Source organism: Trichechus manatus, unplaced genomic scaffold (genome assembly GCF_000243295.1).
Source record: "Trichechus manatus latirostris isolate Lorelei unplaced genomic scaffold, TriManLat1.0 scaffold00013, whole genome shotgun sequence".
NCBI lineage: Eukaryota > Metazoa > Chordata > Mammalia > Sirenia > Trichechidae > Trichechus > Trichechus manatus.
Window position 1 is genome coordinate 2934025 of NW_004443949.1, and position 25882 is coordinate 2959906.

The following is a 25882-nucleotide window of genomic DNA, read 5'->3' on the forward strand; positions in this document are numbered from 1 at the left end:
TTCTTTTAAGAGCATAATGCTCAAGGCAGATATTTTTTACTAGTTAAGCTGTTTTATTGTTCGGTTTTAAAACTTCAGGGAATATTTTTGGTTTAAGGTTTAAACATTATCTCCAGGTAATAGTTTTGGGGATTCATCCAGCCTCCATGGCTCCAGAAAGTCTGGAGTCCATGAGCATTTCAAATTGTGTTCTTCATTTTCCCCGTTTTGTCTTCTATATCAATCACCTATTCTTTAGTACACTACACAAAATGTGATCTTTTCATCCTTTTCCCTGAAGTTAAACTGAAAGAAAATCTTCAGATAAATCTCCAAAAGTTAGAGATAATCAAGGTTTTCTTTATCATCAAAAGGAGAATTTTTTTTTTTTTCCATCTCTTTTACATTGAAGGAAAGTTAAAACTAGTTTGCTTTGGATACATTTCCTAGAAATGCATCATAAGCATTTTCCTCAAACTTTCATTTTACTTCATAAAAAAGGTGGTGTTTTTCTTTTCTTTCTTTTTTGTATCTAGCATCTGAAAATCTGGCCGTGTTATCAAGTGATGTTACAAACAGGAATGGAACAGACCCTGGCTTTCTGTGCAAAAAATGAAGAAATCAATGAATAAAAAATCTTTCAAGGTCACTTGTTTCCTGGTGAAATGTTGTAAGTGAGAGCTGATGGGCAGAAGACGAAAGTTGCAATTTGAATACACCAGAAAAAAAATTCTGAATCTACAAACCATTTAGAATTTGGTATTTTCTTTAAAAAACAAAACTAGAGAAGAAACAAGAAACAGAATGTAAAGCTTAATAAATAGTGTAGTCATTTGCTTTTTTTTTCAGAGTTCAGGCAGAAGGGACTGAACCACCCATCCGTGGAGCAGGCCAATTATTCCTTCAATGAGAGAATAATGTGATATTGGACAGAGGCCACTGACAGTCCTCTGAAGCACTTTGCTATGCTTGTGCTGGTGCAGCCAACAAGTGAGAACCAGAGTCGGGTCCCTAAGTAGTCTCCAGCTCCTCTGCTTCCTTGAGCCTCCTTCCTTCTGAAAGCCTGTTCTTTAGGCATTTATTCAGTGCCACGCCACATTGTGTCATAGGTCACGTGGACACATGTGTCCCTTTCTAGGTGACTCTCTGCCATCCAAAATGGTGGATACATGTTGTTAGGTGCCTTCGAGTCAGTTCCAATCATAGCGACCCTATGTACAACAGAACACAACACTGCCCGGTCCTGTGCCATCCTCACAATAGTTGTTATGCTTGAGCCCATTGTTGCAGCCACTGTGTCAATCCATCTCTTTGAGAGTCTTCTTCACTTTTGCTGACCGTCTACTTTACCAAGCATGAGGTCCTTCTCCAGGGACTGGTCCCTCCTGATAACATGTCCAAAGTATGTGAGACAAAGTCTTGCTATCCTCACTTCTAAGGAGCATTCTGGCTATACTTCTATCAGACTTGTTCCTTCTTCTGGCAGTGTGAGGTATATTCAATATTCTCCGCCAACAGCATAATTCAAAGACATCAATTCTACTTCAGTCTTCTTTATGCATTGTCCAGTTTTCACATCCATATGAGGCGACTGAAAACACGATGGTTTGGGTCAGGCACAACTTAGTTCTTAAAGTGACATCCTTGCTTCTGAACACTTTAAAGAGGTCTTTTGCAGCAGATGTGCCCAATTCAATGTGTTGTTTGATTTCTTGACTGCTGCTTCCATGGGCATTGATTGTGGATCCAAGTAAAATGAAATCCCTGACAACTTCAACATTTTTCTCCATTTACTACGATGTTGCTTATTGGTCCATTTGGGAGGATTTTCGTTTTCTGTACATTAAAGTGTAATCCATACTGAAGGCTGTAGTCTTTGATCTTCATCAGTAAGTGCTTCAAGTCCTCTTCACTTTCAGCAAGCAAGGTTGTATCATCTGCATATCTCAGGTTGTTAATGAGTCTTCCTCCAATCCTGATGGCCTGTTCTTTTTCATATAGTCCAACTCCTTGGATTAGTTGCTCAGCATACAGATTGAATAAGGGTGGTGAAAGAATACAACCCTTACGCACACTTTCCTGATTTTAAACCACGCAGTATCCCCTAGTTCTGTTCGAATGACTGCCTGTTGGTCTGTGTACAGGTGTCTCATGAACACAGTCAAATGTTCTGGAATTCCCATTCTTTGCAATGTTATCCATAATTTGTCTTGATCCACACAGTTGAGCCACATCAGCAAAAGAAGGTCCCGAAAGCTTGACTCCATCCACATCATTAAGGTGGACTCTGCTTTGAGGAGGTGGTTTACCCCGAGTTGTATTCTGAGTACCTTCTAACCTGAGGGGCCCATCTTCTGGCACTATATCAGGCAATGTTCTGCTGCTGTTCATAAGGTTTTCACTGGCTAATTTTTTGAGAAGTAGACTCTGAAACCTGTCCACCATGGGTGACCCTACTGGTATTTGAGATACTGGTGGTATAGCTTCCAGCATCACAGCAACATGCAAGCCACCGCAGTATGACAAACTGATAGACGTGTGAGGGCGGATACATGAGTGAGTGGGCTTAAATTCAAATGTATGGACATCAAACCTGCTCTTTGGTCTTTAGATGCTAAAGATAAGCCCAAAAACTATCATGAATGAGGCAAGACCATAAAATCCATGCTCTTTAGAGTTTACATATCATAAAAAACCAAACTAAAGCAGTTGCTGTTGAGTTGATTCTGACTTATGGTGAACCCCTGTGTGCAGATTAAAACTGCACTTCATAGGGTTTTCAAGGCTGTGACCTTTTGGAAGCAGATCACCAGGTACCAAGTGCCTTTCCTCCAAGGCACCTCTGGGTGAGTTCAAACTGCCAAATTTTCAGTTAGTAGTCGAGCTCTTAACCGTTTGTACCACCCAGGGGATCCTTTATATACCATAGACATTTTTAATAATAACAATTAAAATACTTAACCTTTATGAGTGGTTTTGATTTGACATATTTCATGTTAAACATTTCATATGGATTATATCATTTTATCCTCAAACAACCCCACACGTAGATAATACTTGAATCATCACTTTTAATTAGAGTTTAGAGAGAGAAATAATTTGTCCCAAATCATACCACTGGTAAAAACCAAATCCCAGGTGTGTCTGATATCGAAATCTAACCTGTTAACGACTATGCTATTCCGAAGAATACTAGACTAACTTCAACTATATTTTAAGGCATTTGCTATTCCTCATCAATGAAGTCCTTCTGGCATTATACTTTCATATTCTGAATTGAACTCAGCAAAATGCACTGTCTTTTGTTTTTAATGTGTAAAATGACGTGTCAGAAAGGCTCTCTCCCTGTAGAATATGAGAATGAGTAAGATGTAGCCCTGTCTTCAATTAATTTATAATCCCAGGAGGGAGAAGGTAAGTACCCAAATAACCACAACACAAGGAATAATATGTCCATTGCCCTAATACAGGCTCAGAGAAAGGAAAGACAAAAGCTGTCTTGTTGTTGTTGTTAGGTTCTGTCTAGTCGGTTCCGACTCATAGTGACCCTACAGGACAGAGTAGAACTGCCCTATATGGTTTCCAAGGAGCCGCTGGTGGATTTGAACTGCCAACCTTTTGGTTAGCAGCCAACTTCTTAACCACTACACCACCAGGGCTCCCAAAAGCTATCTAGGGTAATAAACTATGTTTATTTCAACTAAATTCTAAACAATGTCCTAGTATCTAAAAGAAGACATTCTCTCCATGTGAAGTTCCAAGATATTATTTATACCTTAATGTTTGAAAAGGGAAAAGATCTAAATAAAAGGAAAGATCTGGATGCTAGAAAAAGAAACCTGTATAATGAGTGAAGAGATAATGTTCATACAACTATAAACTCCTAGAGCTGGAAGGAGCACATTTAGTTCAATCCCTCATTTTACAGATGAGGAAACAATGACCTGCTCGTTAGAGACAAAAAATATTACATTCTCTTCTTGTTCTCTCGGTTTTTTTTTCATCTTCCTTTTAGCTGTAGACTCAGGAAGGATTGTCTGGAGAAAATTAAGCACCTCAAGGCTGCCCTGCTCCTCTGTAATGGTTCCGCCCTTGTCTGTAATAAGCATTAATTGAATAGATAGTTTCAATTGGAATTTAATAAGTCTTGCTTCTTAATTTAGATTATATCTGACAAACCAATCTTTCCCTGGATTAGCTCTGAAATTATCCCTAAAATAGTTAAATTATATCTAGTGAGATAAATTTCATCTTCCCCAATAAGATAGGAAGGAGATTATCAGCACATCTGAATTATAGGGGCAGGGAGTCAGCAAGTTTTTTTCCTCCCTTTCCTTGGGGTGTTTTCACACAGCGGCAAAATTCCCAACTCCTTTGATTTGGGTAGAAAACAGGGGCTGAGGAATAATGAGGAGTCTTCCCCTGTCTTTAATGAAGGTCGCAATGTTGGTGAATGTAACAAATGTGGTCGGGGCTTGAATACCTAGCACCTTGTGTTTCTCAGCACAAGGTTCCCTCCCTTATATGGCTGATTCCTTCAGTGATGAAGTATATCTGCCCATAGAGGGAAGATACTTACTGAGAAAGCAGCGTGGCATGCTGGGAAAATCTTTTCCTTTCGAGACAGACAAATCTAGGCTGCAATTCCAGCTCTGCCATTCCTGGTCTTACGACCTCAGACAAACCACTTAATTTCTAAACTTAACTTTCCTTACCTATAAAATGAGGACATGAATGCTTATTTTACAAGAGTTCAGTGAGGATTTAAAATAAATATGTAAGGCATTTAAAACCAGAGACTGCATCAGCTTGAGACCAGGAGAACTAGATGGTGCCCGGCTACCACCAATGACCGCCCTGGCAGGGAACACAACAGAGAGTCCCTGATGGAGCAGGAGAAAAGTAGGGTGCAGAACTCAAATTCTAGTAACAAGACCAGACTTAATGGTCTGACTGAGACTGGAGGAACCCCAGAAAGGACGGCCCCCATACTCTCTGTCAACCCAGAACTAAAACCATTCCTGAGGCCAACTTTTCAGACAAAGATTAGATGGACTATGGGACATAAAATGATACTCGTGAAGAGTGCGCTTCTTAGCTCAAGTAGATACATGAGACTAAATGGGCAGCTTCTGTCCAGAGGTGAGATGAGAAGGCAGAGAGGGTCAGGAGCTGGTTGAATGGATGCGGGAATTCAGGGGTGGAAAGGAGGAGTGTGCTGTCACAGTATAGGGAGAGAATTAGGGTCACATAACAATGTATGTATAAATTTTTGTATGAGAGACTACCTTGAATTGTAAACTTTCCTTAAAGTAAACAATAAAAAATAAATAAATATGTAAGGCATTTAGAAACAGACTGGCATGAAAGCAGAGACTATATACTCGTCTGCTGTATTCCTCACCCCTGTGAGGCTATTTGTTGAATGAACGTAGAATGAATGGTAGCCATGATGATTATGACTGTTGCTAGGGGATTCTTTGTCCAAAAGGGAATCAAGAAAAGTCTTATTATGTTTTTTCTCTTAAGTTTAAAAAAACTCATTTGTACATATAATATTATGTAAAAGGTATAAAAATTTAGAGCTTGTAATCAGCGCCATAATGTTATAACCAAAATATTATAACTTCATTATACAATTTTCTATAGCCAATGTATTTTTCAAAGGGAATCTCAATGTCACTCACCTCCAACACCTTACCTGTGGGCTAAACAGCAGAGAAAAAATAACCTGACAATTCCTATAAAAACAAATCTGAGGTAAGTTTGGATCATTCATGGTGAGAACAGATCTTTGTATTAGTCTGTAAATTCCACTAATTCATGAACTCAATTATTAGATGCTGAAAGATTAGCTATTCCCTCCCACAGATGTGATGAGAACTGCTGCATCAGGGGAAGGGGATTTCATATCTAAAACTGTGGTGTGTTCATCTTTGGCCTTCAGACACAGAAAGAAGAAAGAGGTAGAACATTATATTTTGTACTATTAAAATTTAGCAAAGTACGAAAGCAATGAATGATTAGGCTGAGTAAGAGAAATATTTAATTAGACCTTAGAATGGTGGGAAGCACTATGGCATAGTTGTAAAGTACATGAACTGGGAAGCAGACAGAAAAACAGATAGCCTGAGTCTTCCTGGCTTTGCCACCACTCTGCGTGGTTTAGCGGTAGAATTTTCACCTTCCATGCCAAAGAACTGGGTTTGATACCTGACCAATGCTCCTCCTGGCGCAGCCACCATCCCTCTGTCAGTAGAGGCTTGCGTGTTGCTATGATGCTGAACAGATTTTAGCAGAGCTTCCAGACTAAGACAAACTAGGAAGACAGATTTGGCTATCTACTTCCAAAAATAAGCCAGTGAAAACCCTATGGGTCACAACAGTCTGATTTGGTACAGGAGGAGGCTGAGTTTCCTTCCCTTGTACGTAAGGTCATCATGAGCCCAAGACAACTCAATGGTAGCTAACAACAACAACATGTTTCCTTACCTTCTCACACAGGTTTTACTGAAAGCTGTTGAACTTTCTCTTTATTCTTGATCTAGTCAGTAAACATTTACCAAACCCCACCCTTTGTATGAAATAGGTTCTGTAGGCACTGGCATCGTTTTTAAGCAGCGATTAGCAACATGGGCTTTGGAATCAGACAGTCCTTTATCCTTCACACACCACGAGACCTTGGTAAGTTACTTTTCTAAGCACTGGTATCCTTATCAGCAAAATGCTAGCTCACCATAAGCATCATTGTAAATATTATATAATAAAATTCACGTAAAGCAATCTCTGACAGTAAGCACTCAACATGAGTGGGCAGCTATTGTTGCTTTTCTGAAAGAGGCTCTGGGAATGACTTCTTTCAGCTTTGAATGCTTTAATAAGATAAATGCTTTTCCAAGGAGAGGTTACCAATCATATCCAGGAGTAAAAAGCCATTTTAATTTCTAAGCTTTACAACTCTTAGGATGTCTGTCTCCCAATTAGGAAACAGCTTCTGGTCTCACTCGAAGCTCATCTATGAGAAGTTATCAATGTTTCTAGTTAAGCAAATATTCCAGCTGAAGTCTGGAAACCAGGAGGTCACATTTGATGAGACTGTTCACCAACAGTGACTAAGGGTCCTTCAAAAAAGGAAAAATTTAGTCAGCCAGACTTTAGCCAGAATGCAGGTTTTAGACTTTAGTTCATGGATGTGGCTTACGTGGAAAATGAAAAAAAAAAAAAAAAAAAAATCCAAATTTAAAAGAAAAGTCTATTCCCTTGTTGAAATAAAGCCTCTTTTCAGAACATGTCCATTCCAGCAATAAATCCTATTCATGCTTCCTGCTAAACTTGTGGAGATTCCAACCACTTTATAAAAGGCTGGTTTTGGTCCTTCTTGATCAGATTGCTTGCCTTCTGAAGGGCGTAAGTACTCCTTTCTCTCTCTACCCTTCCTTAACCCCTTCCATCTTCTTTCCTCTTTGCCAAGACTCCCATATGTATTTCTCCCTCGTTTTGTTTCCAGTTCATTTGACATTTTTGTACTAGGACTTTATGACTCTTCATACTGTAACCACTCATATGATGTGTCTGAGGGCACTCTTACATGCCCTGTAACATTGATACCCCTGATTTTGACATTTCTTATGAAAAAGAATTGTGTCTTTAAAAAAGTACCTTCTTTTTAACAGCAATATTATTATAACTTCGTTGGACAAATTCCATAAAAATGTCTCATCCACCTTCTGGTAATAAAGAGTCCATCTGACCTCCTAAGAAGCATTTTTAACAGAACACTTGACTTGAACGTGTATACACACATACCAATGGAAACTGTGCTCTACATCTAAGAAACATGTAAGCGTCTCAAACCACAGACACTTTGTCCATCAGTTTTCCCATACCCAATTCTCTAGAGCCATTTTGAATATCAGTGACAGTAGTGTCTGGTTACTCAAGGGCTGCTGGGATATTTTCCTCTCAAAACAACATTAATTGGCCTCTAGGACATAGATTTGAAAGGCATAGAAGACTGCTATTTTGCCACTGGGAAGAAAGAAAATGGCCTTCCATGGAAATCCCAAACACACTATTTCCCCAATAAACAACCGTTGCTGTCGAGTCGACTCTGACTCTTAGCGACCCTATTGGACAGAGTAGAACTGCCCCATAAGGTTTCCAAGGAGTGCCTGGTGGATTTGAACTGTTGACCCAAACCAGCCTTTTATAAAGTGGTTGGAATCTCCACAAGTTTAGCAGGAAGCACAAATAGGATTTATTGCTGGATTGGATATGTTCTGAAAAGAGGCTTTATTTCATCAAGGGAATAGACTTTTCTTTCAAATTTGGATTTTTTTTTTTTTTTTCATTTTCCATGTAAGCCACATCCATGAACTAGAGTTTAAAATCTGCATTCTGGCTAAAGTCTAGGTGACTCAATTTTTCCTTTTTCAAAGGACCCTTAGTCACTGTTGGTGAACAGTCTCATCAAATGTGACCTCTTGGTTTCCAGCCATAGCTCTCAACCACTATGCCACCAGGGTTTCCATTTCCCCAGTAGGCAATGGTAATCAGGAGCATCTTCCTTTGTATAGGTTACCCAAACCCACTGAAACCCAAAACTAAGCCTATGAAAGATGTTATTGGCCCAGCTGTTTCCCAGGGAAAGAAAGGGACCCAGGACAGATCCCTTCTTTCCCTATGTTATTTATGTTGGATTGTATTCCCCTAAAATTGGTATTAAAATTGTAACTTCTGTACCTGTAAACATGACCCTACTTGAAAACAGGAGTTTTCTTTTGTTATGTTAATGAGGTCATACCACCTTAGGGTGGGTCCTGAGTTGTAAGCAGTACAGAATGGGCACAGAGACACTCCTAGAGGGAAGAAGCCATATGAGGACAGACACATGCAGCAGAGGCATCTACCAGCCCAGGAGCTCCAAGGATTGCCGGCTACTAGAAGCTGAAGAAGACCAGGAAGGACCTCCCCGTACAGCCACGTCCTGAATTTGGACTTCTAGCCTCCCGACCTAAGAGAAAATAAATTTCTGTTCTTTAAAGCCTCCCAGTTGTGAAACTGTTTGTTAAGGCACTACTCGGTAACTAAGACAACCCCACTGTCTCCCAGTTCAGATCTAGTTTGATTCATACTCAGCCAAGGAGTCCTAGTAGGGCTCTCTGGCTCTCATTCTCCCCTGAATTTTCTCCCTACTACTGGAATTGACTTGACTGCAATGGGTTTGGTTTTTTTTTTTTTTTTTTTTTTTACCCTGTCCTTCCCTTGATTAAATTTGAAATCTCTTCCACAAAAGATTTTAAAAATTGAAGAAATCTAAGCATGCAACTGCTTGCCTGACATAACATTTTAGTGCGTTTAGATTGCATTTCAATTAAAATGCAATCACTCGATCACCAGATTAAAAGGGCTGATATTGATAGGGTGACTGTTTCAGGCTAGAGAGGCTGGTAAAGAGAACAAAAGGGCATTGTCCAGTCATCAATGTGGGAGAAAAGGAGTGATGAAGGAAACGGCTGGAGACCCACTGCAAACTTCTCAATTTTGCTTAAGGCAGGTCCTGTTTATCTTCAACTGAGTAGAGACAAATAAAAACTGTGCACCTGGTACTTGCAGCTGCAAACCCAGGAGCTCTGTCTCATATGATTTATGAAAATGTACTACTTTTTTTTTAATGTGTGGTTGACGTCATGCAAACGAGCACTTTCCCCTGAAGAGTCATTAATGAAGGCTGCACCGCAGTCTTGAAAGGAAGTCAGATGGGATGTTTAATTATTTACAATTGAACGTATAGAGCATTTGCCTGGTTTGCACAGCTTAAGATATAATTAGAAGTTACTAGAGAGAGAAAGCATGGTGAGAACATGCAGAAATTTCAAACATTAAAATGAAAATCCACCCCCCTCAAATTGCTCACAAAGGTGAGGGATTAGTCAACATACTTGGGACTCTCCGAAACTTTTTCGCAGCCAATAATTTCTTCATGATTGACTAGTTGTGAACGAAAAGATTGCTTCTCTTCTCAATGTCGTTAGACATTTATAATGAGGTAGCAAATTTGTGCTCGACAGCAAAAGCTCACTGACAACGTGTTAGAATTTATAATCCCGGCTGACATATCTAATTACTTCATTTTTAGATTATTACACTTTTCCTTGTTAGTAGACACATGACTAATGCAAATACCTTTGCAGACACCTGCATGCTGTTTTCTTGCATGTTCATAATGGCTTCAGAAATCTTGACGTCTATAGGGTCCATGACAGACTCAATGTTGAATGGTCCTTCCAGTCTCTCTGCCACCAAGAGCATCGCATCTGTTCAAATACAGGAATATGAGTTATTTGAGAACTGTGAATTCCAGGTTCTTCACCTGTGTTTAAACATTTCCAGAAAAACTGGCTGAAAACAATCATTCATCAAATTTCTTATTTGCTTTTATATAGTCCAAAATGAAACAGATGACTAAATACGAAAACAGTACTTTATTTTATTTGAAGACTTAAAATTATTTTAAATGTATAGAAACAGTCATGAAAATGAGAAACCTAGTCAATTGTAATAGAATTGAGACTAACTAATTCACATGAAGTAAAAGCAATATTAGGTCAGGGATCAACTGCATTTCCAGAACAGAGTCTGAGCTGTCTTCTTCTGGAGGGTGGGGAAAACTGGCAATCCTGGAAGAGATGATTTGTGAATTTGGATGCACAAATGTCAAGATACGTCTCAGACATATTTACCTGTGTGAAGCACTTCTGGATCTCCCAAGAGGAAGAGACCCATTGCTACTTTGGGCTATTACTCTACCTAGCGTACCCTTCTGTTTTTACACTTGACACCCCTTGGGGGTAGGGGAATGTGTCTTAGTTGGTTTTGTATATTCAAAGCCTATTATGGTACCTATCACACTGTAAGCTCTCAAAAGAAAATGTCTAGGAAATTATATCAAATTGAATTAAACTGGAGTATTGGCAGGGAAGATTTAGTTTTGGGGGGAAGATGGTAAAAGTGATGTGGAGGCAGGAGCTATGAATTAGGAGTTAGTAGCCCTGGTTTGGAGCCCTGGTGGTGTAGTAGTTAAGAGCTATGGCTGCTAACCAAAAAGTCAGCAGTTCAAATCTACCAGCCACTCCTTGGAAACCCTATGGGGCAGTTCTACTCTGTCCTATAGGGTCACAATGAGTCTGAATTGGCAATAGGTTTGGTTTGGTTTGGTTTTAGCTCTGGTTTCCAGTCCTTGCTTTGTCACTAAACTAGATGATGGCTGTGGGAAGAATCTCTGAGCTTCTGGGCCACAGGTTAGTGAGGTGTATAGAGGGAACTGGGTAAAAGTAGTGACAAGAAGTATCTATGGGGAAAAGCATATGTTCATTCCTATGCCACTGAAAAGTAGCCTAATCTCCGTCTTTGATACCCAGGGCGTAGTTTGGTCACCCATGCTCCGTTAGGGCTTTCAAATAGAACTTTGTAGAAATGAAGCCACTGAAACTTGAAAAGTGGCTAGTATGACTGAGAAATTGAATTTTTTATTAATCTAATTTGCTTTAATTAATTTAAATATAATTTTAAATAACAGTTGTTTCCAATGGTTACATATTGGACAGCACAGCCTAGACTTTGAGCATGTAGACTTGATAGATCTCAAACTTGCAATCGTTAAAGCTCTTGAGAGTCAATCTGAAAACACTTTCTTTTTGTAAAAAATAATATCTGTTTATTATCTATCAAACATTTAGAAAATACAGGAAAAAAGATGAAGACGAGAAATACACACATAATCCCCACTTCCCAGAATAATACTGTAAACAATTTGGTATATACCCTATGTTTTTTTTCCCTCTGTGCATGAATTTTTAAAGCAAGGATTAAAATATACTGTACATATATAATATACTTTATAATATGATATATTGTTAATGTAAAGAATTTTTTGGAGTATCTATTTTAAAGTACTAGTGGGAAGAATCCAAAATTATATTTTATTACATAGACTGTATTAACACAAGCAACCAAATTCCAATCTCAAACATTTGTCAAGGTTATAAATAGCTGTGGATCAGGCTGAAAAGAAGCTTTTTAAGATAGACAATTTTTATAAGAAAGATACAGTACTGTCTGAGAAGCAAAGAGTCACATTTTTATAGAGTGCCAAGCTTTGTAAACAGCATGAGTTGATACAAACATCAACTAGTGTTCTCAGCCAAACCCTTAACTGAGTCCCTGCTGGTCTCCTAGAGGAATGACTGAGAGTCAGTGCATCCAGAGCAGCACTAGGAGCATTAGGGGGGTCTCTTTACCACACTCCCCATCTCCAACACTTTGTCCCATACTACTGTCATGGATGCAAGTGATGTGAAAAACATATGTACAAGCATGGACTCATAAAGGAACCCTAAGAACAAATTTTCTGACTTTTTCCTTAGATGATGCAGACATATCTCTGTATGTCACAGCAGAATCTTATGACTGAAGTAGCTGTTTTGTAATGACCTAATTATCTGTCACTGTGGACAGAGGATAAACATTGGTTGTAGTATATTGTATATTGATATTAAAGATGTTTTCTCCTTTCAGGTTTTGAAAGGTGGCTATATGTTGCCTGAGTGCTAGCTTGCTCCTTTTGAGGTGTTTACATCTGTTTTGGGTGTTAATAAAAAACAATCCCCTTTTCCGTAAGAAATGCAGGGATCAACTGAATTCTTTCTAATGAAGATTAATTATGACAAATGAGCATGTTTCTCTGGACAGGTGTGTCCTGCTGAAATAATCAAGAAACCCTTGTACAGGAAAGAGATTTTGCACCATGCAGCTATTCAACAAATGCAATTAAAGGAACCATGAACTATGGGATACTTATTTGTATGTTTTATATATGTATATGCATAAATTGGAGTCCTGGTGGTGGAGTGGTTAAGTGTTCAGCTGCTAACCAAAAGGTCAGCAGCAGCCGGAATCCACCAGCTGCTCCTTGGAAACCCTATGGAGCAGTTCTACTCTGTCCTATAGGGTCGCTATGAGTTGGAATCAACTCAACGACAATGGGTTTGGGTTTTTTTTTTTGGATGCATAGATCGTTATACCAACAGTGCTGGTCCATCACAATATATTTATCCCACTTGAGAAGCTTGAATTGATATAATAATAACGTTGGTTCTACTGAAAGTCTGAAAGCAGTTGTGCCCTGGGCAAAATGGACAAGCCTTTGGATTGGATCATGAGGACTTAACATAGAGAGAAAGTTTGAAATTATAGGCTCTAAAACATCTTTGAGAAGGTTCTCTTTTGTTGAATTTAAAACACTCCCCTCTCTAGGTACTTCCATCTATAGTCAAGGCAGAAAGCTGTTTGATTTGTAACATCAAGTTGGAAAGTTTCCCTTCAGTGATGGCCATCTTTTTGGTCTATACTCTTTCTCCACCATACCAAAACCCACTGCAGTCGAGTCGATTCTAATTCATAACAGGACAGGGTAGAACTGCTCCACAGGGTTACCAAGGAGCAACTGGTGGATTCAAACTGCCGACCGTTTGGTTAGCAGCTGAGCTCTTAATCACTGCACCACCAGAGCTCCTTCCCCACCATGGTGCTGGCCTTCTAGGTTCCTGGGTCTGGAAGCTCATCTCTTTTTTGTCCATCTCCACCCCACCCCACCCATGACGAAAAGTGCTCAAGGGTCATCTGCCCCCAAGCAGCTGCCTCGGCTGCCTGTGTTCTTTCTTCTTCTTTTTTTATTGTGCTTTGGGTGAAAGTTTACAGAGAAAATTAGTTTTCTATTCCATAGTTTGTACATAAACGGTTTCATGACCTTGGTTCCATTCCCCACAATGTGTCAGCACTCTCCTCATTTCTGCTCTGGTTTCCCCATTTTCTTTCATCCTGATTATCTACCCCTTCCTGCCTTCTCATCTTATAACTGATTGTCCTAAGGAGTATGTCGTTCCTCTTGCGTGTTATTGTTTATCTTACGTAGTTGTCTGTTGTTTGGCTGGGAGGTGATCTCCGGGAATGGCTTCATTTCCAGGTCAGAAGCATGTCTTAGGGCAAGTCAAGGGAGTTCCTCCAGTCTCTACCAGCCCAGCAAGGCTGGACTCTTCTTTTTGTTTTTTCTTTTTTTGTGAATTTGATTTTTTTGTTTTACAATTTTCTTTTGCTCTGTCTGGGACCCTCTGCTGGGATCCCAGTCAGAGCAGTTGGTAGTTGTCTTTGTCTATGGAAAAAGCCCTGCTGGCACAGTGGTTAAGCACTTGGCTGCTAACCAAAAGGTTGGCAGTTCAAATCCACCAGCTGCTCCTTGGAAACCCTATGGGGCAGTTCTATTCTGTCCTATAGGGTTGCTATGAGTTGGAATCGACTGGACAGCAATGGGTTTGGTTTTTTGGTCTAGAGGGACCTCAGAAGAAAACCTGGTTATCTACTTCTGAAAGATCAGTCATTGAAAACCCTATGAAACACAGTTCTACTCTGGCATACAAGGGGTCACCATGAATTGGAGTCAACCCGATGGCAACTGGTGATTTTATTGACTACCCAACAGTGTCAAACACATAACCAAATGACCACATTTACTCAAATTGTTTGTCCCTCTATGTCCATTCTTTACCTCAGTTCATTTGCCAAATTTGCTATACAAACTATTTTAAGATAATAACTGTTTGGTGTGGACACGTACCTACTTTTTTTTTTTCTTTTAATTTAGATCGCCAGTTAGAATATGCTACTTTAAAGGTTTGTTATCTGGTTTAAGTCATTAGTAGTTTTCAAAAGAAAAATCTCATGTAAATAAAAACACTTTTCTAAATAAAAGTACATTTAATTCTCCTTTGAAGACTCAGAAGCTGATTTTGATCTGCTCAAAACCTCAGGGTCATCGTTAAGAGTTAGTAGTTTCTATTGTACTGATCAAATTCAGAAGTTCTTATTAATCAAAATGTTGATTAATCATTAAATTGTATAAATGTACATGAATATATTGAAACACTGTGATGCTTTTACCAAAAAAAAAAAAAAAAAAGAATTATTCTAATTCCTAGAAAATCCCAAACAAAAGTGTGTGTGAAAAGTCTACATAAAACAACATGTATGCACTGATCATAACTATGAAAGTACATAGTTTTTGGTAAGAATGAGAGGAAAGCTGACAAAGGGAAGTAAATAGTGGTGCTTTGGGTTTATGTTTTTCCTACTGTAAAGTTGTTTGTGCAATTAATTTAGTTGACAGAAGGCCAGATAATCCTATAAAAATAATTAGTACATAGACATCCACAAGTAGAAAAAATTTTAAAAAATGAAAATACTTTCTCCATATAACATAATCAGCCCCACAGTCCTTTTTTGTTCTAACTCTGCATGGCAGGGTTTCCCAGGGCCACGAAAGGAAAAGCAGCTTTTCAGGAAACTCCAGTATTTTGCATTTCCGCTATAAAGGGTCCCTTTTACAGCAACTACCTTTAGAATTTAAGTTCAGACACATTTCAGGTGCAAATGTGACAGTGGAAGGCCAGGGACGTCCTGCCCTATGACGCTGAAAAGGTCTCAGAGCCAATGACGTTCTTCCTCCAGTCTCCAGATGACAAGAGGGTCCTTGTGGCCCTCCAAGCAGCCAAGTGCATCCCTGCTTGAGTGGTTTGCTTCCCACTTGCTGGGCAATCCTGTCACCAGTGGAGCTCCTGGGGTTGAGGAGACCTTCCCCATATCTTGGGATTGTGGGAAGCCACGTCTGAGGACATCTCAGCCGCTCACTCTCATTCCAAAGAGAAGAAAATGGAAAGTAATTTTATGACTTCAAGGCGGTCGCTGGTAAGTTTCTCTGAAACCCATTAAGTCACAACATGGCCATAACTTACTACAGAAGCTGTCATCCTGTGCTATCTTAATTATCTCTATGCCATTTATATTTTGAAATATTTGGAGCATTATTTTTAACTGTGCTGTTGGAGCTGCTATCTATTGCCAATTAAACCAGGAAAATTGTGGTATGTTAGCTAATGATCAGCTGATCCTTTCTGTGCATATCTACAGTGTAGTCTAAGTTTTGTTTCTCTTTAAGCAAAAGGCTGTTACCTTGCTCAAGCAGTTCATATCGTTTTTTGGTCTAAATGGAGAATGAAGTTTAGATAGACTAGAAATCACTGATATTTTAGCATGAGATTCTGATGCACAGAGAGACACACTGACTCTAGGAGCTTGACTCTGACTTTGGAGCTAAACCAGAAGGTGTCCAGCCAAAGGTGAGGAGCCAGGCTGCAGGTAAAGCTGCATCTCTGGGCTCAGGCATTCTGCTCACGTAAGCACAGACTTTCTGGTTAGGAATGAGGGCTTGGGGCCAGGTGCTTGTGATTCAATGTAGATCTGCCCATTGAATGACTGAGATAATATGGGCATCACTTCACCAAGTTCCATTTTTCTCATCTAAGAAATGGAAATTATGACAGTATCTACCTTACAGTAGTGGTGTGAGGATGAAATGAGATAGTGCTTGTAAAGTTGTTAGCACAATGCCTGGCACATAATTCACTCTCAACAAATGTTAGCTATTATAAGTCACCACCTACAGGCAGTGGAAGTAGAAAGGAGAGGGACAATTTGCAAGATATTTTGGAAGAAATATTGATAGCAACTGATGTGAGGGGTAAGGGGGTTAAAGGCACTCAGATGGCTTCAAGATGTATAGCTGGTGTTCTTTTGTATATTCAGTTAATGTTTTCATAATGGCTGCTTTTTGATGGATGAGTTTATACTGAGAGTTGCAAAAGTACATTATTTTCTCAAGATGTAACCCTTCACTGATTAAAGACGACGACAAAGTCTTTAACACTCTTTCCATTGACAGGTGGGGTTTATGTCCCCTCTCCTTGAATCTGGATGGGCTCTGTGACTGCTGTAACTAATTGAATACAGTGGAGATGATGTTGTGCCAGTTTCCAGACCCACTATTTAAGAGACCACAGCTTCTACTTCTCTCTTGCAAGACTCTGCTCAGAGACCACTGTGCTGGAGAGCTCACGTGTATGCATTCCAGTTGACAGTCCCAGCTGTGCCCAGATTTCCAGCCACCCCTGCCAAGGTACCAGACACATGAGTGAAGCCATCTTGGACCTTCCAGAACAGCCCATGTGACAGCTGATTACCATCGGGTGACCCCAGTCAACATCATGTGGAACAGAAGAATCAACCAGCTGAGCCTTGCCCAAATTCCTAATCCACAATACCGTGATTTATAATCTTGCAGTTGTTATTTTAAGGGCCTAAATTTTTGGATGATATTTTATGTGGCAAGAGAAAATTGGAGCAGCTAAATTATAATATTTACAAAATACTCGGAGATAATTTCCCCATATTTGTTGGACAGCACCCAGATTTGCAGAATTCCAGTCAAATAATATTTGATAAATTTAACATTTATCATGTATCCTCTCATTTACAAACATTGGAATGGTCAATAAAAAATAAAATGTTGCTCTAAAGAAAACACACAGAAAGAATGCACTCTTAATCCTCAGTGTTACAGCAAACCAGACACATGCCAGCTAGCCTAGATTAGGATATATGCTCCCCTTGGGGTGTGAGTATGAGAGAACTACAGAGTAGGTTTGAAAGAAGGAAAAAATTTCTATTTTTTCTGAAAGTATTTGACTTTATGAAGAGTAAAAGCTCCGACACAGAGAGCTACATTATCTCTGATCTCCTGACGGCCTTGGATTGAAAACTCTTTTACCGCAAGGACTCCTGAATGTTCATGCCCCTGTAGGATATAAATAAAAGGAGCTCTGGTGGAACAGTGGTTAAGAGCTATGGCTGCTAACCAAATGGCTGGCAGTTCAAATCTACCAGCCACTCCTTGGAAACCCTATGGGGCAGTTCTACTGTCCTATAGGGTTGCTATGAGTTGGAATCGATTCAACAGCAATGGGTTTGGTTTGGATTTTTAGGATATAAATATTAAGTAGGACTTCATATAGTCATACATATGTTTTTAATTCACTTCTAGAAAAAAGTAGATGCAAAATCAGAAATGACTTTGCTGAATACCACTGGCTTTAAACTGGAAGATAGTGATTTTCAAAATGTTTTCGAGGAAGCAAGATGAGAAAGTCTTTCTTTTTAAAGGAGAGGTTATTAAGCCTTTCCCAAGTAATTACAGGGTAGAAATAACCTTGAAAATTTAATTCAAATAAGCTCAGCCTGATCTAGTAAGAAGGAGCCTTGGTGGCACAGTGGTGAAGTGCTCCGCTGCTAACCAAAATGTTGTGGGTTCCAACCCACCAGCCACTTCACAGGAGGAAGATGTGGAAGTTTACTTCCATAAAGATCACAGCCTTGGAAACCCAGTGGGACAGTGCGCACTCACTCTTACAACAATGGTGACAGCACCATTGTTTTTAGCTTAACCAATAATTTTCCCCACTGAGAAGGATGTTGTTGTTGTTGTTGGTAACCTCTGGGGAGTGGGCCTCAGACTCACGCGACTCTGTGTACAACAGAAAGAAATGTTGGTACCAAGCTCGTTGAAGATCAGACCATTATGATCCATAGGGTTTTCACTGGCTGATTTTCAGAAGGAGATCACCAGGTCTTTCTTCCTAGTCTGTCTTAGTCAGGAAGGTCCCCTGAAACCTGTTCGGCATCATAGCAACACGCAAGCCTCCACTCACAGAGGGTGGTGGCTGCGCATGAGATGCATTGGTCGAGAATCTAATCCAGGTCTCCGGCACAGAAAATGAGAATTCTACCATTAAGCCACGTGTCTCATAGTAAGAAGCATACAAAGAATTAAAAAAAAAAAAAAAAAAAATCAAGCAATTTTAAAAGTACCCTGGTAAATCCATTTATTCGCACCCAGTTATTTCTTAAATTAAAAAATAATACAAGACTTCCGTGTTTATACACAGGCTCATCTACGCCCCGGCGTGGTGGTAATTAGTGTGCTCTGCTTTCCCCTGTGGCTTGCTGCAGACTGGCGCTCTGCGTACACAGCCCTTTGCTTTCACCCAAATTGATTAATTAGAATGCTTGTGAGATCTTTGGCAGCAGTGTGCTTCAGGAGAAGCCTGGGAAGCCAGAACAACCAGTCAGCGGGGACTGTGGAATACACAATCAGGGCAGGCGGGGCTTATCTGAAAACCCGGGAAGGAGTACAGAGCTGAGACAGGAGAATCGGACCTTATCTACTCAGAAGGTCCTTTTCGGAGTTACCTTTTTATTTTTATTTTTTAAGGCAATTCTATAGTCAAGACACCTTTCACTTTAAAATTCAGATTAAAAATCAAAAACAAAAAACTGCCAAACTGAGATAACATTCCTCCCCTGCCCCCCCGGTCCGTATTTCTGATTTTTTTAAACCAGTCACCTCCCCATTTCCGGCTCTGCTCCTCTCTAATTTCTGCTCAGACATTGCCACCAAAGTGGTGTTTTAAAAAGGCAAATCCGATTTGGTTACTGGCCTGCTCTAAAGGTTGCCGTTGTCTTCAGGATGAAGTCTGAACCCCTTAGCCTGGTATAGGAAAGGTCCTTCCTCGTCTGGTCCCGGCCCTTTTACCAGCCTTGCCTACTACCACCACCTGTGCCCCCCACCCCATACACAGGAACTCTCTCCTTAGAGCTCAATACAAACCCAAACCCAAACCCAAACCCATTGCCATCGAGTCAATTCCGACTCAAAGTGACCCGATAGGGCAGGGTAGAACTGCCCCATAGGGTTTCCAAGACTGTAATCTTTACCGAGGCTGATTGTCACATCTTTCTCCTGCAGAGCAGCTGGTGGGTTCCAACAACCGACCTGTTGGTTAGAAGCCAAGCGCTTAAGCACTGCACCACCAGAGCTCTTTAGAGCTCAATCAAATGTCTTTAATTGGCATTGAAGTTGTGACTAAGCTCTCTGCCACGCCTCAATCCATGCTGAAACCAATGCAGACAAGTTTTTCTAAACACAGCTTTGTTGTCATTCTCTCTGCTCAAGAACTCACAAAGATTCAAGTTCAAGAAGAGGTTCAGAATCAGACTTCACCCCTCCCTTCGAGTTCGTTTCCCACCACTCAACATGTCCCAGGGTTTCCTACTATGATAAAGACTGTTGCAGTGAACATCCTGGTACATAATTCATTTAACACATGTGCAAATAAATCTGGTGGGTAAGTCTTAGAAGTGAAACTGCCAGCTCAAAGATATGGACATTTAAAATTTTGATAGTTATTGCAAAGTTTCCCTGTATAAAGGCTATACCTGTTTACACTCCCACTAACAATACATGACAGTGTCTGGCTCTCTAACTCTCAAAGTTAGAGAACTCAGACTTAAAGATGTTGGTAAGATCAAACGTTTGGATCTTTGCCCATCTGATAGGATAACCATTGCATCTCAGTGTAGTTCTAACTCGAATTTCCTCATTATAAGTAAAGTTGAACATCTCTTAATATTTAAAAGCCATTTCTATTGCATTTTCTCTTTACATTCTTGTCTATTTTTCTGTTGCAATGTTGGTTTTTCTCCATATTGATATAAAGGTTTTTTTGGTTGTTGTCGCTGTTGTTATTTTATTTATTTTTCATATATTAAGGAAACCAAATCTTCTGTGACGTGAATTATCAATTTTTTCCTCAAGTTGCTATTTATCTTTTGACTTAATGGTGATTTTTGCTATGCAGAAATTTCCATTTTCTTGTAGTCAAATTTACCGGTCATTTAGTTTTAATTCTCCTTGGTCTTCTGTCATACTTATACAGGCCTTCCCCTTTCCATGGAGCCCTGTTGGTGCAGTGGTTAAAGCGCTCAGCTGCTGTCATGGTTTGAATTATGTCCCCCCAAAAATGTGTATATCAGTTTGGCTGGGCCATGATTCCTGGTACTGTGTGATTTTCCTATATGTTGGAAATCCTGCCTCTATGATGTTAATGAGGGAGGATGGGTGGCAGTTGTGTAAGTAAGACAGGACTGGATCTACAAGACTGGACTGTGTTCTGAGACAGTCTCTTGAGATACGAAAGAGAGAAGTAAGCAGAGAGACAGGAGGACCTCATACCATCAAGAAAGCAGTTCTGGGAGCAGAGCGCGTCCTCTGGAGCAGGGTCCCTGCACAGAGAAGCTCCTAGTCCAGGGGAACACTGAAGAGAAGAAGGCCGACAGAGAGAAGAAGCCTTCCCCTGGAGCTGATGCCCTGAATTTTGACTTTTAGCCTACTTTGACTATGAGGAAATAAACTTCTCTTCATTAAAACCATCCACTTGTGGTGTTTCTGTTATAGCAGCACTAGATGACTAAGACAGCTGCTAACCAAAAGGTTGGCAGTTTGAATTCACCAGCTGCTCCTTGGAAGCCCTATGGGGTAGTTCTACTCTGTTCTATAGGGTCTCTATGAGTTGGAAATGACTTGACTGCAATGGGTTTGGTTTTCCCTTTCCAAGGCCACCTCATTGACCTGATCTACTACTCATTTTCTCACTCACTGGCCTCCTTGCTGTTCCTTGAACACAAGCCAGGCACCTCCTGCCCCAGGGCCTTTGCACTTGCTGTTCCTTCTACCTGGAATACACTCTTCCGAGATAGCTACAAAACTCACTGTCTTATTTTCTGCGGGTCTCTACCAAATACCACTTCTCAGAAAAGCCTCCTCTAACTCCCCTACAAACTCTCAGTCACTCTTATCCTTGCTTTATTCTTCGTATCATTCATCACTTGCTGACATATATGTAGTTGCTATTGTTGGTGTGGTTTTGTCCTTCTTTTTCCCGCTATTATGTGCTCTTCAGGAGGGCAGGGACTTCATCTCCTTTGCTTAACTGTAGTCCCAACCCCTAAAATAATATCTCAATTCCAAGAGGTCTATTGAATATTTATTAAATGAATTAGAGGAACAAATAAAAAAAGCTTCATATATTTTCTTACAGAAACTTAACAAAAGCTAACTTGTCACCCCTCCCCCACCATACACCTCCCCATCTCTACTCCTCTGTCATCCATACCATCGAAAAAAGCAAATGCCCACAAAGCTTGATCAGCACCGGTGTCCAGGATAAACGGCCCCTTTGTGGAGTTTGATGTGTTATAACATAGAAAGTTTCTATGGGAATTTAGAATCTTACTGTACTTTTTTATTAGAAATAACTTTTTAGTTCTTTTAGCTTGGAATTGAAAAGGATGGCTGGTTTTGTTTCTGTCAGAGGTCATTTGTAGGTTAACCTAAAAAAAAAGATGTTGTTTTCTTGACTTTACCGAACAAGGTAGTTCCTGCTGCTTCTCAAGACTCCAAGCTTGCTGTTAACCTCAGAACAATCTCTGTGATGAATGTCTTTTTTTGTTTTTTCCCTGTAATGTTTGCACATTCAGTAAACATCAAATTGATGACCATCTTTTCCCTATTCTACTCACTCTGTACGATGTTTAGGTCTATTTAAAAAAAACAAAAAACAAAACAAACAAAAAAAAAAACCAAACTTCTAAAAAGATCGGACCATGATAGGAGGCAGGTTTAGCTAAAGAAATCCTCGTACCACAAAACGAGGTAAAGAACAGAACATGGAAGTGAACCAATTAAATGCAATTTAAAACAGTGTACAGGTATCTGCTTCAAAAATAAAACAGGGACAGGCCCCCAGATTAATTACAGTAACTAAACAACTAAAGCCAAACAAAGAGAATTTAATGAAAATAACTGTTTACTTTGAAACCAAATCCAGGAAGAGGAGGAGAGAACAAATATACAAACTAATTTAATTCTGAAACCAGTGCAAACAAAGAGGCTTATTTCGCTCCAACCCTGCAAAAGAGGATGCAAATTGTGGAGGAAAACAATTCGCTGGTAGCCCTAGCCCAGGACAGAAATTAGAATTTACAGGACTCATTTTCAGATGTTATTTTCTTTTTAGTAGAATGACGCACTGTGGTTCATAAAAATATAATATATTCACATAAGTGTCGCCTCCCTGCTATATTGTGACTGAAGGGTTAATTACATCACAAGGCTGAGAGAGTCTGCCTTGTAGATCATGACTGTGATGGACATTAAAGTGTATACTACCAACCATAGCCCTTTACTTAAATTTTTATTGCAAATTCTTCATATGATAATTTTTTGGTCTCGTGTAGCTTGTAATGTTCAAATAATTCACATCAACCTATCAGTCTTTGCACTGATGATGGATCACAGCATCGAAGGGGTAAAGAATCCTTAAAGATGTTTCTGAGAGAAAGACTGTATCTAGGGCCTCCTACAGGGTTTTGGAATTTAGTGGATGAATTTGGACCAAACAATTGGTTTTATAGTTCAGGAAACTAGATCTAAAGAAGGAAAGTGACTCATTCCACGTAAACAGCAGCCCCTGGGCCAGAACCCCTGTCCTCTCCTGCTCCATCCAGTAGACCAAGTGGCCGGATTGCTCTAATAACATCATTGTTCTTATCTAGTATTCTATTTACTTACTAAATTCCAAGTGCTTCACCATTTAAGAGAACATTGAATGAGAAAACCATAGATGATAAGGATAAAGCATTTTTGTCTTATCTAAGATTTTCCTCATTTTCCCTTGCTGCATGTTCTTCCCCAATTCAGCCTGTGACCTTGGTAACCCTGTTCTGTCAATGAAGACACCATGACCCTGAATTGTCCTAAACCAGTTGCCTTCAAGTTAATTCCAACTCGTGTCAGAGTAGAACTGTGCCGATTTTTCAATGGCTGATTTTTCACAAGTAGATCACCAGGCCTTTCTTACGAGGTGCCTCTTGTTCGACTTGAACCTCCAATCTTTTGATAGCAACCAAGTGAGTTACCCTCTGTACCACCCAGAGACTACTTTTCATCCTTACTCTTTATCACCTTGCAACTACACTTGAGTTACTTGGAATCCCTCACCAACTTGGATGGCCTTTACTGTCTCCTTAAGAGGCAGTGTGGAGCGGAGGCACAATCCTGAGCTGTGTGTCAGGCACACCTCCCTTAGACCCTGGTGGCACCAGTTACAGGCTCTGTGACCTCGAGCATGTTACTTAGCTTCTGTAAGCCTTGGTTCCCTTCTCTTTTATTACATGGACACTTCCTTCGTCCTGAGAGGATGAAATGCACCAGGCACAGAGCACAACAAATGTTTATTATTATGTTGTAATTATCATATCTTAATGGAGAAGAGAGTTCCTTTCATTTCCCAACTAAGTTAATATTGAAGGTCTAATTTCATCATCATCTGTGAAGTCATAGAGCCTTACTGAGAGAGGATAGTGTTCAGTCTGACCCTTTATCTCATGGAGAAGGACATCAAGGCTCAAAGACACGAGGTATCATCTAGTGGTTTGGTCAGACGTGAGTGGCAGGGCTGTGACCCTTGCCCAGTTCTCTGGCCTTGCAGCCAGGTCTCTTTCCATTGCATCAGGCTGCCTTCTTCTTGACAACCAGCCAGTCTGTCGTTAAGACACAGGACCAGCTAAACATTTCAGAGTCATCAATGTAAAAGTCAACTTTTTTTGCCAGCATACTGCAGTTAAGCAATTCTTCTATTTCTCCCTCCTTTGCCCTAAAAGTTAATAAAGCACACTGCCCCAGAGACCATTTGTTCTTGTAGTACAAGGGTTTGCAACCTACTTGGAATGAATCAGAAACCTCTCCCAGAACCAATAAAAAATAAATAAATGAAAGTCAGGTGTGCTGTCAGAATTCCCTGCTGAGTGCAGACAGTGATCAGTGGGCAATTCAGTCAGTAAGGGGGACGCTTTTCTCCTGCCCATGTGTGTACTGTTATTATTAAAAAAAATACATATTTTTTATTATTTTGTTGCTCAGTGTCATGTGAACCAAAAGTAAAATGACAGAAAAGGGCAGTGTTTCCCGTATCACGGGTCACTAGACCCGAAGAAAAGAGCCAGATTGTTTGCAAAAAGAAAAACTCCTTTTCGAGGTGATGACTCCATCTCCCTCCTCTCAGACTCACCCCGGGAAGCGGGGAGCGTGGAGATAACTTGGGCTGTTTCCTTTGCCTTTACATCTTGTTTAAAGTTATCTTCAGAACACTCCGTGGTGAAGATAAAGATCACTTTCCACCCAAGGGGAGAGAGAGAGAGAAGGCGGAGGAGGGTGGAGGAGGGGAGGGAAAGCGGAGTAGGAGGAATAGAGAGAGAGGGAGAGAAGGAAAGAGGGGAGGGGAGGGGAGTAGAGGAAGAGACTGAGGGAGGGAGGTGGGAGGGAGAGGGATGGGACGAGTGGAGGGGGGGAGAGAGACAGAGGGGGAGGAAGAGGGAGGGAGTGAGGGAAGAAGGAGGGAATCAGAGAGACAACACAGTGTAGAGAGGGAGTGACACTTTTCAGTTGGGAAACAATAAACAATTCCTACAGTAACTACATAATACTAATACTCACATAGCACTTTCAGCAGACCTGGTACTGCTTGAATAGCTATAGGCACAGAGATTCGTTTTATCTTCCCAGCACCACAATGAAGTAACCACTATTATCCCCTTTAATGGCTGTGGAGACTGCAACCCTAGAGCTGAAATAACTTGCCTGTGGTCTCGTAGCTTGTAAGTGGTTAGGGTAGGTGTTGGTTCAGTGTGGGCAAGAACTAACATCACTGAATCGCCTGGACTTGCCATTCTCGCCATAGAATGGGTCTCAGGTAGGTAGGCATGAACAAGTACACGTGTGTGTGTGTGTGTGTGTGTGTGTGTGTGTGTGTATGTGTGTAACAGGGTTGGGCAGAGGAATCACTGCCTGCTCTAGGGCATTAAAAATGCTCTTTCTGGGTGAAGGGTGAGACAGTACACAATACAGGGGAAACTAGCACAACTTGTACAAGGAAAGGTCATGGAAGCCCTATAGACACATCCAAACTCCTGAGGGACTGAATTGCTGGGCGGAGGGCTGTAGGGACCATAGTCTCGGGGAACATCTAGCGCAATTGGCATAACACAGTTTATAAAGACAATG

General features: G+C 40.4%; 1 protein-coding gene across 1 annotated transcript in view; it reads right to left on the bottom strand.

Moving 5' to 3' along the window:
* The window catches only part of GPC6 (glypican 6), a 1259037-nt gene that overhangs the window by 98919 nt on the left and 1134236 nt on the right, over positions 1-25882 (bottom strand). The window contains exon 9 of the mRNA XM_012554142.2: positions 10165-10297. Within this exon, the coding sequence (XP_012409596.1) occupies positions 10165-10297 (133 nt within the window). The remainder of the gene's footprint in view (positions 1-10164; positions 10298-25882) is intronic.